Consider the following 17744-nt stretch of genomic DNA (forward strand, 5'->3'; position numbering starts at 1 on the left):
GTTCGGGTCATTTTACACGTGTTATCGGTGATGCTTTCTTCCAATCTGTATCAACAATAAATATGCGTGCCGAATTACGAGCATTATTACAAAGACCGTTGTTTCGGTTTAACTTGCCGCTTGTTATCATCACAACGGCCCAAAGAACAAACGATGCAAATGTTATTTGCCGTAGAGAACATTGGTCACAAACTTTTGCAATAAACTTCAGACTTTATGTGCAATTCATGACAAAGGCACGTTTAACAATTAACGTAAATTTACACAGAATAGCGCACAGATACACACAGAATTTTGTAAATTATAAAGTTGAAAGTAAATTTCGAGTACTTACAAAGAAGTCAATAATGTAAGATGTATGTTCAGTATAACGTGTTGGCTCATGATTATGAATACAGTAGACATAATACATTAAGTTTTCGTGCCGATTACTCGGCGAGAGTATTTATATTTAAATCACCTTGAATAATGATATAATTTATTCGTGTTCCTCTGGCTAGTCCTAGAGAATTTTCAATTGAATGGCTAAATTATCAGCATTAGACGGTCCATTAAAAACGCAAAAAGGTACTTATTGATTGGCTAGTTTTCTATTCAAAGTTTAATATTACATAAAAAATAATTTTGGTTAAAGATGTATAACGGTATGGAACAGGCGAACTCGTTTCGATCAATCTGTTTGGTATTACTGCCTTGTTTTTATAACACTGCAACTTACTTAATTGTAAAACGTTTAATCGAAAAATCTGGCGTGAGGGCATTGGAGAGTATTCGAAACTTTGACCATTTATGACACACGTTGTGATCTACCAAAAAATCGAAACTGTTGATATTTACGAAACTAAAACAAATATTACCAAAACAATATTACAAAATTCATGCAAATGTATTCCTACAACAATATATCGACAATTGATATGAGCTGGTAAAATTTCCGTCGTGTCAGGAATACGGTTGTATTACTTTACTTTATTCAAAAAAACGAGTATTTCAACAATATTGCACGTAAACTAAAGTCATTCGACCTGTGTGCTTATGACGATTTGGAAACTTCAGCTTGAAAAAGCAGAAAAAAATATGTATATAGACACCGTAATTTTAGAAGGAATGCTACACGTACTTTAATTTGCAACGGTATTGCAAAAAAAACATCACGAATATATTCGCGGAGATTAACTGTATCACAGGTGGTTAGCGTGTGGCTATGATATTAATTAGTGAAAACATCATTTTGAATGATAAATAATCATATTATAACGAAAAATTAACTTTTCTGAAAAAAAATAAAATTTCACTATCAAATATATATATAACAAGGTATGCAACTCAAAATCACCCCAAAACGGGGTGCATCGCTTTGAACAGCCATATCTTCATAAATTTTGCAGCGATTTTCACGATCTCGGTCTTATTCAACGCAGAAATGAATTTCCTTTCTGGAAATGTATATGTCTTGCAATATTTTAACAAATGCTGGGTCAACTTTTAAGAAATAACACGATACACAACACGCATGACCCAGTTGACAGTGATCATGCTGTCTTTAAGACTGAAATCTTCACGGAGTAAAGGGCAACTTCCCTACAAAGTTCATGTAGTTCGATACCATAATTCAATAAAACGTATGAAAAAACATTATTACCGTTCTTGTCGTTACATTCTGCATCAAGACTAACTGTCCAGCGCCGTTTGAAACCTTTGTTTACATACATTTCAACTAACTGACATTTTAAACATACGAGTGATTTCATTGGTCCAATGCGGAGGTGTGTCTTTACGACTGGAGATTTCATTCATAAAGAATACATGATCACTGTCAACTGGGTCATGCGTGTTGTGTATCGTGTTATTTCTTAAAAGTTGACCCAGCATTTGTAAAAATAGTGCAAGACATATACATTTCCAGAAAGGAAATTCATTTCTGCGTTGAATAAGACCGAGATCGTGAAAATCGCTGCACAATTGATGATGATATGGCTGTTCAAAGCGATGCACCCCGTTTTGGGGTGATTTTGAGTTGCATACCTTGTTATATATATATTTGATAGTGAAATTTTTTTTTTCAGAAAAGTTAATTTTTCGTTATAATATGATTATTTATCATTCAAAATGATGTTTTCACTAATTAATATCATAGCCACACGCTAACCACCTGTGAACTGTATTTGTCCCTTTCCAGCGGAGCAGATGTTTTTAGTCCCAATTACAACACACACATTTCGTGTCACAGTAGATAATTTAATATATCAAAGCATAGCTATTTTACGTGTTGAATTTTATTTTATATAATCATAATTATATAAATAATATAATCTAATAACGCTGCATCAATACTCATAAATTACCATGAATTCTGTATCGGTATACCAGTTTTGCAATACTAACCAATAAAACACCATATGATCAGCTTTAGTTGACAAACTTTCTTTGACAATCATAAAATTACTATCTAACATGTTTTGTTGTCGTCTTTAAAATTAACAAAGTCGGATTATCCCTCATATTTATATCATCCAACGTTGATATAAAGCGATCGTCAAATATATTTTGAAGTATAAACTAAGAATTTGAAATACTCAATTTCATTTCCAGTTATGATGACAGAACATGATTTAAGGCGAAATTATATCAGGAAATAGTGATTATTTTTCTGTGTAAGTAATCGAAACGTATCCAAATAAAAGAAATTAAATTACTTCAAATGTGAACTTTTTGACAACAAAATAAACAATTCGTTATTTCATTTAACAAAGTATCAACGAAAGATGATATAACCACCATAAAGGCAACCCCAGCTTCTAAATCATCCAGCCCGTTCTAAATACGTTTTATCAAGAGATGCAACTTCTGCAGATCTTGATTTCTGGATTGTGAAAAAGGTATATTCGTCCTGCTGGATTCGCCAATAATATCCTTTGATAGAGTTGTGATTTGGTAAGTTGTATCTTGCCTTTACATGTGTATGGTTTATGTGAACGTATTTGCAGATACACGTATTTCGTCACAGCTTTCAATTTTAAATTCCTTGTATCCTTATGTAAGCGTTTGTTTTTCGCAACTTTTGAAAGGAAATTTTCACGTTTTGGTAAATTGACACAATTGAAAAAAAATGTTTCAGAATTGCACATTTTAGTTGTAGTTATGATTTTTGCGAGGAAACAGTAATACTTAACATTCATCTTACTTTAAAATATCCATTACATGAATCTTCTTACGCTTTAAAAACCTGGAAATTATAAAGCGTTACAAACGCAAAAAGATTGATTAATTTGGACAGTTCTGTTGTTATCCTTATATTATGTGACACTATAAGGAGTGATTATATTAAGTATGAAATACACCTCGCACTGCACAAGCACGAATGGCCGAAAGGTCAGCGGCTCGAGCTCAATTAAGGTTTAATTAATGATACCTGGGCTATTTAGTTATGATGTTTAAATTTATCAATATAAAGCAGTTAATTACAAACTTCAATACATGGCAAAGTCTGTGAAAAGATCCATTTAAAGCCACGGGTTTATTTGAGCTCTTTCTCAGTTATTTCTTGTCGTGTCACATGCACATCTTTGGATTTTTTCAGTTTGGAGTTTAGTACACTATGATGTTTGATTCAAACCAGTTAACCCAGGAACAATTTAAGATATTTTATATTTAATTTATCGCCATCATATGATTGCAATATTATTGAAAGCTGCCAAAATACATCTAAAAATACATCACGCCTTACATTGATGTTGCAATATATTGATTAACACATCATGAAGTGTTTGTGCAAACTTCCTTAATCAAATTTTAGTTCCTAACGTATTACATAAATTTCTAGTTATGCCCATACTCATGCAGAACTTAAAACACATTAATACATAATGTAACTGTAAAACAATAAACATTCTCGCAAAAATTCAATCATAACGTTATCTCAATTATTTGTCGGAAGAAGGATCTGAACACATCGCAGTCATGTTCAGTTGACCTTTAAATTGCAAGTGTCATTGTTTCAACGAATCATATATATAGCCACATGAAGGCGATGAACTTTCATCCCCAACGATTCAATAAAAGCATTCCAAAGACGTTTAAAGACGACGATTTTACAGGTTATTGAAAGGTCATCTGAATTTGATTTTGTAATGAATATCATAATATTGAATCTAGGGATAGTATGGAACCGTAACACTGGAGATTAATGTTTTGGGATTGGGTTATAAAAAATAATTAAAAATAAAAATTATCATGCACGATATCATCATTTAACAAGCAGTTATAATTACATGTTCGTAAATGACAGTAGCATACACAGTCACTCATTCATTATTCAAACTGTATGTATATATGTAAAAGGGATTTCCATTTCAATTACATGTAGTTTAGTACGATATGTTTGCATTAGTTCCCTTCTGTTGGAAACACAATGAAGCGTTTACTTGTCTATTGTATTTTCTTTAAACAACCTTCTGGTTCGACAGATACACACAAGGAAATATACGTTTTGCTGAAAGTGGTACATTCATCATGATATCATACACTTGATGTTATTATTTATATTCTATTTTATATACGGTAAGGAGTTTCAATTATATGTGGGCTGCGCTTACGCTGTCAGTTTTTGGAACAACATATCGTTATAAACGCATATCATATCAACATAAACACACATTCGTCAACATTTTATGATCATAATGCATATGATACATACAACCGCATAACATATAATTATAAACAAACAGGTTAACAGCATAAACCCACAACATACTATAATACTCCAACATCTTTAATAACATTCGTAATATTATCAGTAAGGTACTAAATGCCACGAAAATATTACATCACATTGTTATAACCTACATTATTTAAATGAAATACAAGCTTTTCATCGGTTAACAGACATTCGGGGCGTACCTTAGTTCGGCACTGGCTTTACAAAAACACAAATACTTGGTGCATTTAACGACAATAGTAAGTGCGAATGAATGGGCGCATTCGTAGTGCTTTTCGGCACTGATTATCTGTTTCCGACATATAAGAGTAATCCCATGTTTTGTTTCATGCTTTCGTAAAACTAGACATAACAGTCAATTTTGTATATACATGTACACAGCATCGGCCTTTTGATCTGTTAACGTCAAAATCATTAGACTTCTGTCTTTCCTCGAAAGTTAGCAGTATAACTCCTTAATTATTATAAATTTAAAGTGTTCGTTAGATATCGTGCGGACACAACATTGTCAAACCAACCGATGGACCGACGACTGTTCGACTCAAGGACATATATACAAAGCACTATATCCCACCTCTTCAAAGGTGAAACACAACAGTCATATTTATTTGAGGCATTACAAAATAGGACCAGGTAGAATGTGATCGGAAGCGGATGTAAGTATGGGTCACGAGACTAAAAGTGCGCCTTTCGAAATCATTTATACACCACAGTTATGAAAATAACGGCCATTAATACATATAATGTATCCAAATTTGAAGACACATTCATATATTTCCTTACATTATAATTTTGACCGTGTTAAGTTATATCAAAATGTTTAATGAAATATCTGAATCAGTTCTAGAAATAACAAATGTATATTTCTTCATACATTTATAGACCCGATAATGATTTTTTTTAAAGTTCCTTTACTTATCAGATATTGTGTAACGCTGATGACTTACTTTATATACAAATGCAGTTTTTTGCAGATTTTTTTTTTCAATATAATTCACACAGAACATATGATTTAAGTGGTTGATATACATGTACACGAACTGTTGCATTTGTATTTAATTTTCATACTATATCATATTTGTATACGTTATGTCGCTTCTGTCGGCTGTCGCTTGTACAGTTTCTGATGTACAGATGTTCGGTTTGGGTTGTTTTTGTACAGCTGTGGTTGATACCGGAGTTTCGAGGTATTGTTGGAAGTTTCTTTCATCAGAGAGACTTTGGTACTGAAATTGTTGTGCAGAATCTGAAAGTTTATTTATTGTTTAATGTGGATTTTATGAAAACTTATTGCACATGAATTATGATAAACCGATGCAAATCGACATTAAACAATACGTATTTGACAACTGTTATTACCAACAACGCAACGTTCATAGCTCCTATCCGAATGCGTGATTGTTGTTAGGCCCAGACTTAAATATATAAATCATTGAGAATCATTAAACGCCATGACATTTATCAATTAATCACTTCAATTAACCGATTATATTATATCGAGAGTTTAATTGTATTTGATATTCATGCATAAAAGTGTTAATTTATTAGACAAAAAGGTTTAAGATTTACCTTAAAATATAATACTTTTGTAGTCACGTGTCAATGGTATTTACTGAGATTGTTTAACCTACCTTGGTATTTGTAAGTTATCGTAGGGTCCAGTTGAAGTGCATCGCTCTGAAATCACATATAGACCAATATATTGTGGTCATAGATGTGTATTGCCATTCAATTGAATTTCCATACTGTGTTGCTAAAACTTATATGAACAATAACACCATTCATTGGACAAACCAGTGGTTAAAATAAATACTTATTTGTTGAATAAATATTTTGAGAGAACTAAATGTGTTATATAAAAAAAAGTGACCAAGCGTGCATTTACCATGCAAATCGAAAACAAATAACACACACACACACGCACACACACACAAATATACTTCGCCATGACAATAAACTAAATGATAATAAAGTATGTATTTGCAAAAGTGATGCGGCGACAATGCGTATGCCAAACCACGTTATTTTAAAAGCAATCACTTTTTACCAATACTTACTTATGCCAATATTTTAAATATGTATCATAGTTTAATTAACGCGATGCTTTCCAAAGGGAAGTGAATATTAAACGTCAACTTAGTTTGTCGTTGTAAAAATATTGTTATTTACACAAGGTTGAATGCTATGCGCTTTCTAAAGTACGGTTACTATCATACGTACGATCCAAACTACACGTTCTTAGTTTGATGACAAAATTCATAACATTTTGAGTGCAATTAACTAATTATTATATACATACTTCCAGTATTCAACGGTTTCTTACGAAGTTTCCAAATCAGTCTCTCCAAAATTAGCGCGATAATTCCTCCACCAATGACACAAGCCAGTGCCACACCACCTATTAATGGTGTCGTGCAAGAATTGAAATGCTGTGCTGCTTGGGTAGCATCTTCATGTGTATCTAATCCTAGAAATGATAAAGATGATCGTCGAAGTCGGTCTTATCCATCGGAAATGTTTGGTGTTGTAAAGATAATATATGAATGTTAGACTATGCTTTAAGGGCACATACTTGTTATGTTCGAATTAAGTGTACTAGACGTAAGTGTATCTGTCTCTGCCGATGAACCAACAACATTATTTGCCAGCAACTTAAGCTCATAACCCGTTCCTGGTACCAAGCCTTCTAATAGGTATGTATTTATGAGTTGTGCACGAATATTCGTCCATTCTGTAGCATGTATCTTCCGAAACCTAATAACAAAATGCTGTTCGTCACCTCCATCAAAACCCGGTTCCCATCGAAGATTCGTCGCTGACTCCGTGACCGATAGGATACAGAAGTATTTTGGAATATCTGGTCTTGCTATGCATAAAACACAATGGATGTAAGAAACATAAACAGTGTAATGATTACAAATAGGACACACTGAGTTGTAAACTAATTATACGCGGTGTACTCCACATTAACGACATACTAATACGCCACATTATTTATTGTATACTACGTACTTGTAACTTTAATTTTGATCGAAGTGACCGACGTTGTGGAAAATGAAGTTATTGTTCCATTCAGTGAATAATATGAGTTTGTGGCCTCACAAGAAATGTTCTCATCTCTGAACGTTCTGTTGAACTTAAGTATAACAGTGTCTCCAAAAGAAAGACCTCCTGGATAGAACCAATGGTAAGTTGGAGGCGGAACAATAAAAAGGGAAAGACAGTTCGATTTTAACATACGCAAGTAATACAATGCGAGTCAACATTTGTTCTGTATTTATACATGTTCAAGAGACGCCACTGTCTCACAGTGACACACAGGGACAAGCTATTTCATGTGTAGCAAGCTTATACGCGTATTGTGGATTTTGGGGTGAAATATTAAACTTTATTATTAAAATGGATACAGTGTGATGCAAAGACATAATAATCAGTTGATTATGGGTTTATATGAAAATAGGATTGGTAAAACTTACATTGCACGATCATCCTCGTTCCTCTTTGCAATGTTATGTTCGTTGATTTAAACACGTAGTTTGCTGTACAGATTAAATTCATATTGTTGTATGATTGAGACGTATATCTAAGATTGCTTGTTGCAATATCAGAGCTGTAAGCATAGCTGGCCATGTCAGTAATGTTCCGACCTTCTACAAACCAATGAATCCTTGAGACAGGTCTACTTGGTGATGTGATGCACGTGAACGTTGATTGGCCATTGTGTACTGGGTATGATATGTTGGTATTCGGAAGCAGAGTTAATGAAGTAAGATTTACTGTAAGAAAATGACCATAGATGACAAAAGTATTATACCCGTGAATATAACTCAAACATTGTTACGAATAATTTATATTCTAGTTTGTGACAGGAGAAAAATCTGCAGTTTTACAACAATAATTGAAATATAACTTATACGTGTTGCCATTATTTTTTGTTAGGGTTAATACAAACAGTACAATACATAGATGTTTCAAATAGCTGTTCTGCTCATGCGGTTAATTAACCATTTAAATAAGTTACAATAAATTTGATTCATCTAAAATATTTTTTCTGCATTCGTAGGTGTATAACCTGTCGATAATCCATCGAATCTGAAATGCGCTGCGCGATTTTGTTACGAGTAGTCAATATCTCAAGCGAGCGCCGGAACGTCTATGCTGACTTACATCGTTAATAAACAAGTTGAGCGCATGCCGACAACGGACACATGACCAGTCCGCACCTTTACAACGGATATAACAATCGGACGGTCGGATCGTACACGATCGCAACTGTAAATTGTTGGACGATAAATCGAGTGTTTGAAAGTCGATCGGAAGAATCATCCCGAATATTCGACAAACAGACGCCGTCTTATAGCTCCTTTTATTTTTTTATCGATGGAGCATTAAAATCTAATGATGCCCGGTCTATTTGTGAGCATTGTCGAAGAGGAATAAGCATAATAACAGCATTAATCTTTAAGCAATAACATCAATACGCACATTGCAAAGTCTTATTTAAAAATCTATTTATCATACCTTTGCTGTAAATGCATATCGCCTGATGTTGAATGCGGTCATGTGTCGAACAGTAATATTCTCCTGCAGTTGTGTCATTAAAAAAATCAATTGTGATGTATATAGACGTGAGGGCGTCACTTGAAGAAATTGTGTAGACCCTAACAGTTGTTGCAGAGACTGCACATGTGGCAGTAACTACCCTTATGCATTCTCCGAGACGAATTTGTCCTTTGTAACACACTACTTGTATATACTCTGTCGTATTCCAAGTGAAACTGAACACCAGCTGCACATTATGATCCCCGATCTCAGCATATTGATTAACACAGGAAGCTAAATCATAACTTGAAACGTATACATCGTATTCTAGGAAATTAATTAAATACATAAATATTCTGATTAACGAATATGGAAATGGTGATTATTTCAATGTATCCATAACGTACAGGAAGATAATGCATTTCGCGCGTTACATTCATTAAAATATAATACAATGATACCACATAAACAACTGCTAAGACTATATAATCCTCAAACATTTAATTCGAACCTTGGAAGCTTTAAAATATTTGTCGATAATCAAAACTTACCATCAGCTCTGAACATTACAAATAACACCACAAGAATAATGCGCAACACCATTTTAACTTCCTTCCAAAGCTCATGCGAACAAAGTAATGACGGTATGAACTCATGTATTCGGCCACGGGTAGGGTAATATACATCCTAGTTGTGTGTCTGTTTTGGCATTGTATAATTTCAGCTTGCATAACCGTGTGTAAAATATCTTCCTCTTATTAATCTTCCCCATTTTAAAACAGACTCGTAGTCTGTTATCATCGTGTTTGCAATATTTTTCGATTTATCTTTTTTTTTTTAATAATATAAACCGTGGGAAACCTATTGAACACTAATCGTTTATTTGAAATCATTAAATATACACAAAAGTAAGACCAAATAACATTTCTTTCAAAGACATGAATATTTCGTATGGCGTATTTAATTAAGCGTATTGTGTGTGTTTGTAATAATAGAATGGGGGTTTTGTACAATGTTGCTTAGCATGTAAAGGCTATTTACGATTCACATCAAATAAACGAAGTCCGCTTTTCCAGCCGTTCTCATGGTTGAATGCGCATTGCCTATCCAGTAGTTTGTATCAGATAGTGGAAATACGCCATAACTTTAGCGCGAAATATTTCTAGGCATCTAATAATTTAAAAACAAATTACAAAACAGGTTGCCTAAACCGCATATACACACTATAAAGGCGATTTGGTAATCGTGTAGTTGCTTTGAAAAATATGTCTCTTGTATCGACAAGAGTTGGGTTTTTTTCTCTCCATGTAATCGTGCTTCGTTCAAGTTCCTAGTACTTTTGCCATTTCAATTGTCGCATGAATTCAACGATTTTATAAATTTTCAAGAAATTTGTCTGAATACAAAATGTGGCATATGTTGCAAGTAAATCCCCAGCAAAATTGAAAATTGGCCATTCCAAGTTAATTTCAGTCAAAATCGTGGGGAGCCTGAATTCATTTTTTAATCGAAAGTATTGGGCTATATGTTTTCATTTACATGACAAAATGATATATAAAAGTTTGTGGTATGTGGTGGATAAGCAACTTACAACTGAAAAACAACAACAACAATTTTACCTTTGTCTTAAATGTTATTATATACAAACGCACACTTTTAACTATAATTTTGGAAATCAAAATATACGAAAAATATTGTTTCAAAGATATGTTTTGTTTAACATAACTAGAGTTTACCCATTTAAAGTTTACAGTACAGTTTGAAATTGTGTCGCTCGTAATTCGATACGAAATTCTGATTGGGCGATTAAACTTTATTAACATATTAACCGGCATGTAGACTTGCGCGTCTGGAAATTTTCGTTCATTTTTACGTGTACACAGTTATGGCCCATATTAAGCAAAACATGACTGTGAAACTGTGTAACATGTTTATCGGAAAGTTTATTTGCTTGAGGGATGATTTTTTACAAACACGTTTTAAGCATGTAAATTTATGCTCTTTAGAATTTTGATGCATTTAACATTTAATTTATGGACCCGTTTTGCAAACAAAAAATAGTATAAGGGACTGTTGTCGCGTATTTTACACGAACTGCTTGCTCGATTATACGTGTCTAGTACTCATATTAATTACCTTTTGTTTAGTGCAAACATTTTTCTAATTCAATTAGTATTAAATTTTCCTTCTGCATAAATTATCGCAAGTCATCTACGTCAAACGCGATGTTAGACATATACACCCGATCAAAGAAACACAAACAATATTTATAAATTAGTCATCCAGGAACATATCTTTGCTATGTCATATCATTTAATTGCTAAGGTATTATTATAAACATTTGATTTAATAAACAGTGTGCAAAAAAAGGAAGATACATCATTTAAAATAAAGTGGTTTTAGGGCACGTCACAATAATAAGTCTCGCATAACATTACAGGCGATTTAATCCTTTTCGAATTACTACTTAGTTGTCGTAAACGTACATTTGGAGACTTTTCAAGCGCTATACTTTTCCAACTTGAATATCTTAGTTATGAGTAAAACAATTTGAAATTCAAAATTGTACATGTGCTCATTTGACTACATTTGATGTAATATAGCATTCCATTGTTGATGGTTACAACAACAACATCGTCGTAATTTTGAGTAACGCGTATAAAAACCAACCCATTCAAAAGGGGTGGCACTAAAATGATTCCGAAAAAATGTCGGAAGCCGGTTCTGCCTTTCAGAGACGATTTCCAGAAAGACTGATATTGTCTTTACAAATCCAATAAACTCAACTGTATCCACAATGGTCTGAATTAATATCTTCAAAGAGGTCATCACTTTATATATTACAAAAGGAGACTTTTTTTAGCGTGTGTTAACCTTTGAAATTGGCGTTTGCACGCCTTGTTTAACGTTCGTACGCTTTTTTTTTCTCTATTATGCTTTTTTAGCGTTTGTATGCCTTTAGGTTTTGCGTTATTACGCTTTAAGGCTTTTGTACGCCTTTTCGCGTTTGGCGTTTTACGCCTTTTAGAGTGTTCACGCCTTTTTTCTTTATTATGCCTTTATTTCGTGTTATAACGCTTTGTTTCTTACGTTTGACATATTTATTAAGCGTTATTACGTGATTATTAGCGGGAAAACGGTAACCAAGCCAAACATTCTGCGAATCACTCATCTCCAGGACGATGAGGAAATTGTCATTCGTAAGGCCGGTTTATTTCGTATTACCAGTTACCTTGCGCTTAAACCGAACACATTATCAAACAGAGTTCAGTTGCTACGTCATTACATTTACGTATTGTCGCATAGTTACGGCATCAGCCGAATGCTCAGTGAACGCACAATGTCACTTCACGGCCTACACCAAACTTACAGTTTCACTTCAGCTGTTTATAATCTAAACCTTTATGATCGTCTTTCGGTTATTTTTAGCCACCCCTAATACATTACATGGTCAAATGCGCAGAATATGTTTTCGGTGCACTTAAACGGACCAGCTTTTCTATAACGACATAGAATATGTACAAAAGCTCACCCTGGAAACAGCCATGGGTACGATTAACATTTCAAGTAATAATCAAAGCACTGAATGCACTTCAGTTGTTCGCTCTTTGAACGTATTTCATATTACTTACAGCCACAGGACTTTTAGTTCGACTTTTTTACGTAGGCCAATCGACCGGCCACGAAAACTGCAAACATCCATGTAATTAACCTTAAATTGTCTACAGTGGTGAGATTTTGAAAACACATCAAGGAGGAAAATGCAACACGCACGCTTTTCGTGCGTGGAACTTGACAGGCGATAGAAACTATGTCGCACTCTTATAACAAAACGATATTTTCTAGATGCGTACGAAGGGACTTTAATCAGCAAATATTGACACATGGCTAAAGAAAATCGAAATATACAAGTACTGAAATTAAAATGCTACTGCGTAGATTCTTAAAAGGTTTTTTTCACAACTTACCCGCCATAAGGATTCAATTGCTCACCATTTGCTATTAACTGTTCATAAGTAACTACAGTTAAAAGGTGTGAGGATGATGCACGAAATTGTCTTTAACGTACTGTATTAAATACCGTTTTATATTACGTAAATGGTAAAACTGTAATTAATTGTTTAACAATCTGCTGCAAACGCTTACTTTATTAACGGACGTCAATCAAAAATAATAGTCGCCAAATAACCCCGCCGTTATAAGCATTCTCGGAACCGATTGGGCATCAACATAATCACTACCAACATTTCCACCACCATCACAAGTACCACCATCACCACCAACAACAACATCACAACCGTCACCACCATTCCCACCACCACCACCACTACATTCACCACCACGATCACCACCATTTCCATCACCATAACCACCACCATCAACAAACACCACCATAACCTTCAACACCATCACCACCATCATCATCACAACAACCTACATCACCACCACCATCACCCCCACAACCACCTTCACCAACACAACCATCACCACCGTCATCCCCACCAACACCACCGTCACAACCACAACCACGTCTATCACCATCACCACCACCACAATCACCGCCAACACCACCATTTACATCACCACCTCTACAACAATCATCACCACCACAACAACTATCACCACCAAAACTACCATAAAAACGATCACAATCAGCGCCACCATCACCATCACAATAACCATTACCACTACTATTACTATCACCATCACCACCACAATGACCATTATCAACAACACTATGACTAACACAACCATCATCAGCATCACAATCATCACCACCGTCAACAAATCATCACCCTCACCACCATCAATATCACAAATAACATCACCATCACCTCCACCATCATAATTACCGACACTGTCACTAACCCACCACCAACCACTATCACCAACACCTCTACCATCAAAACGACCACAATCATCACCACCATTATCACCATCTACGTCAACACTACTATCACCACCACCATAACAAAAAACTCACTTTTACAACCACCATCACCACTACTATCACCACCACAATTACCACCATAATCTCACTCACCACCACCATTAACAGCACCACCATCATCATAGGCAACGCAACCACTACTACCACTTGAACCACAAGCACCACCACCGCAAGCACCACCACTACCAGCACCTCCAACAGCGCCATTACAATAATCACCACCGTCAAAACAAACCCAACTTCAATCACTATCACCACCATTAATCTCACCACCATCAACATCACCAATACAACCACTTCAATGACCATCACCACCGTATCCCCACCACCACCACCTTCAACACCACCATTACAATTACAACAAGCTCCATCACCACCACAATCACTTTCATCCCCATCTCCACCACCAACGCCACCACAACAACCATTTCCATCACCATCAACGTCAACACCAACATTACCATCACAATTACCACCAACACCACCATAACAGCCATACTAACCATCACCATCATTGTCGTCATCGCCACACCACCACATTCACCACCACCATTCCAATCACCATCACAACCAACATCACCCTAAAAATTTCCATCCCCATCATCACCACCATTTCAACCAACAACATCATAATCACCACCTTCACCACCTATATCACCATCCACACCACCATCATCATCACCAATTCCATCACCATCACCATCCCCGCCACCCTCAAAACCACCACCAGAGCCACCCCAACAATCATCAACAACATGGCAAATAAACTCCACCATCACTACCATTCCCATTTCCACCACCACCACTATTACAAGCACCTACACAAACACCACCATTATCACCATCACCACCACTATTACCCCTCACCACGTCCATCACCATCACCACCACCATCGCCCCCTTCAACACCATCACCACCATTACCATCATTATCACGACCACAATCGCTTTAAATAACCATCACTACCACCACCATTACCATCACCAAAACTATTATCATCACCACCACCATAACCACCACCATCACCATCTCCCTCATCATCACCACCAATACCACCACCATTACCATCATCACAACCGCCATCACCTTCAACACTAGCATCACCACCTCCATCACAATCACTACCACCATCAAGACCACCACCGTCATCACCAACACCATCATAAGCATCACCACTACCACACCACAACCATCACGTTCACCATCACCACCATCATCACCAACATCTCCACCACCACCATCAACACCACCACAATCCCCATCACCACCATTACCACCAGCGTAACCACTATCACCGCCACCATCACAACCATCACCACCATCGTCACAACTATAACCACAACCATAACCACCATCATCACAAACACCATCAGCACCATCATCACCGCCATCATCCCCATCACCATCATCACAACCATCATCCTCAACACCACCACCACCACCACAATAACCACAATCACCAGCATCAACACCATTTCCACAACCGCCATTTCTATCATCATCATCTTACAAATCATCATTATTTTCCATGTTATTCTAACAAAATGTATCTAATAAATAGTTATTATACATGGACAAATTAGGCATGTGTTTGTATTTTACGGGGGTTCTTATACATAAATAATAAAAATATTATTCAGTCGCTTCAATTTATCTAATATGCAACGATGTTTAGCCTCCACGGAACGGCTAAATTGAGGAATCTTTATGGCATCCGTAAACGTTGCGCCACACTTCTCCAGCAGTGGAACCGGATCGTGTTATGTTAGGGTCCCATCTGACACGAACTGGAAACTGACCTTAACATTAATTAAACGCTTCTTCATTGAAAATCATCAATTAGTGCTTTTTTTCTCCTTCTCCATATCGTATCCCCCGCCGAATACACACATTAAAAAGCAGATCAATGTATTTACACCGCATATAAATGCAAAAACAAGAAACGCATGAACCATTACTTTCTTCTCTCTACTGAATAAATGAACAATACCAACAATATATTTCCCACTCACACAAAGTGTCAGGGTGAACGAAGTTTAACTGTTATGAAAGTAAAATTGTTTTATCATTAATATAAAACGAGATATATGATTTAATCAATTACTAAAGATAAATGACACTAAAAAATTATTTGAAAACATGATACTGCATTTGCTGTAAATATGCCAATTAAATCATAAGGTCCTGTATTTCATTACGCATTTGAAGACGTGTTTAGATTTGCAATATTAGGATAAAAGTATTACCTTAAACACATTTTTTCATAATGATGCGCATTTATAAATGACATATATTCATTTATCACATGCCATACCCTGTTTCCCATGTAACATAACCATTACATATATTTTTATTTTACACGTGTGTAATATACTTTTTAAGCGTTTTCATTGGATTATTATCGTTCGATTGACCAATCACATTTTGTTATTTTGCTGAAATGACGTTGCAAAGTCAAATGACGTCACGAAATGTAAACAACATTCGTGATTTACCATTATGTGTGGGTAAATATTTATTTAATTTGCTCATGTAAAACCATGTGATAAAAAAGACAACTCGTGCCAGATCGTATATATCATAGCTTTGTATCAAATCCACTCAAAACGCATCGGAATTCTATGAGGGAATATCTGTTAATATTCCCTTATTTCGTTGCAAAATGAAGAAAAACAGGTGTTTTTTCACTTTTTTGCATATAAATTTAACCTTGAACAAAAATGCAGGAACACAAATTATCAAAATTTAACAATTTTGATGCAAAAAAGTCACATTTAACATCCTAAAGTAAAAAATATTTGTAAAATTATTAACATTTTTAGAGAGAGAGAAAGACAGTTTTTTCGCATTAAAAATCAACATTTGTGATACTTCGTATAAATACGCACTATTATAAATGTCATCATTGTTCGTATTTATACGAACATTTTTTAGAGATAAAAAGTAAGTTTTTCGCATTAAAAATCACCATTTTTGATACATCATATTAATACGAACTATTATAAATTGTCATCAGTGTATGCATTAATATAAACATTTTCAAGGAATTAAAAGTCAGTTTTTTTACATTAAAAATCTACATTTTTGATACTTCGTATTAATGCAAACTATTATTAAATGTCATCATTGTTCGTATTAATACGAACATTTTCAGGGAAAAGTCTGTTTTTTTACATTTTAAATCTACATTTTTGATATTTCGCATTAATACGCACTATTATAAATTGTCATCAGTGTATGCATTAATACAAACATTTTCAGAAATAAAAAGTCAGTTTCTTTTCATTAAAAATGTGCATTTTTGATATTTTGTATTAATACGAAATATTATTAACTGTCATCATTGTTCGTATTAATACAAACATTTTTAGGGATAAAAAGTCATTTTTTGCATTAAACATCAACATTTTTGATACTTCGTATTAATACAAACTATTATAAATTTTCATCAGTGTATGCATTAAAAACAAACATTTTCAGGGATAAAAAGTCAGTTTTTTTGCATGAAAAATCAACACTTTTTATACTTCGTA

At 34.7% G+C, this 17744-nt stretch overlaps 1 protein-coding gene and 1 long non-coding RNA gene across 2 annotated transcripts; both read right to left on the minus strand.

Moving 5' to 3' along the window:
• Positions 1 to 4656: 4656 nt before the first annotated feature.
• Positions 4657 to 7955, minus strand: LOC127834245 (uncharacterized). The gene is made up of 6 exons (XM_052359935.1): positions 7730 to 7955; positions 7290 to 7583; positions 7017 to 7184; positions 6349 to 6394; positions 6077 to 6132; positions 4657 to 5963 (listed from the first exon to the last, which is right to left on the minus strand). The coding sequence occupies exons 1-6, from the start codon at positions 7953 to 7955 to the stop codon at positions 5785 to 5787; spliced, it is 969 nt and encodes a 322-aa protein (XP_052215895.1). The 3' UTR covers positions 4657 to 5784.
• A 157-nt stretch (positions 7956 to 8112) lies between these two features.
• On the minus strand, positions 8113 to 9955 carry LOC127836312 (uncharacterized). Its single transcript, XR_008028708.1, has 3 exons — positions 9811 to 9955; positions 9239 to 9553; positions 8113 to 8493 (listed from the first exon to the last, which is right to left on the minus strand). It is a non-coding gene; the product is annotated as an uncharacterized LOC127836312 (long non-coding RNA).
• Positions 9956 to 17744: the final 7789 nt, after the last annotated feature.

The sequence above is a fragment of the Dreissena polymorpha genome, chromosome 6 (assembly GCF_020536995.1).
Source record: "Dreissena polymorpha isolate Duluth1 chromosome 6, UMN_Dpol_1.0, whole genome shotgun sequence".
NCBI classification, from domain to species: Eukaryota; Metazoa; Mollusca; class Bivalvia; order Myida; family Dreissenidae; genus Dreissena; species Dreissena polymorpha.

What these genes read in the sequence shown, in the direction of transcription:
- LOC127834245 (XM_052359935.1), bottom strand. Translation starts at nt 7,955, where the DNA reads ATGTTAAAATCGAACTGTCTTTCCCTTTTTATTGTTCCGCCTCCAACT. An exon ending in GAAACCGTTGAATACTGGAA is followed by an intron (nt 6,395 to 7,016) that starts GTATGTATATAA and finishes ATGTGATTTCAG; the next exon opens with AGCGATGCACTTCAACTGGA. An exon ending in GATAACTTACAAATACCAAG is followed by an intron (nt 6,133 to 6,348) that starts GTAGGTTAAACA and finishes TATATATTTAAG; the next exon opens with TCTGGGCCTAACAACAATCA.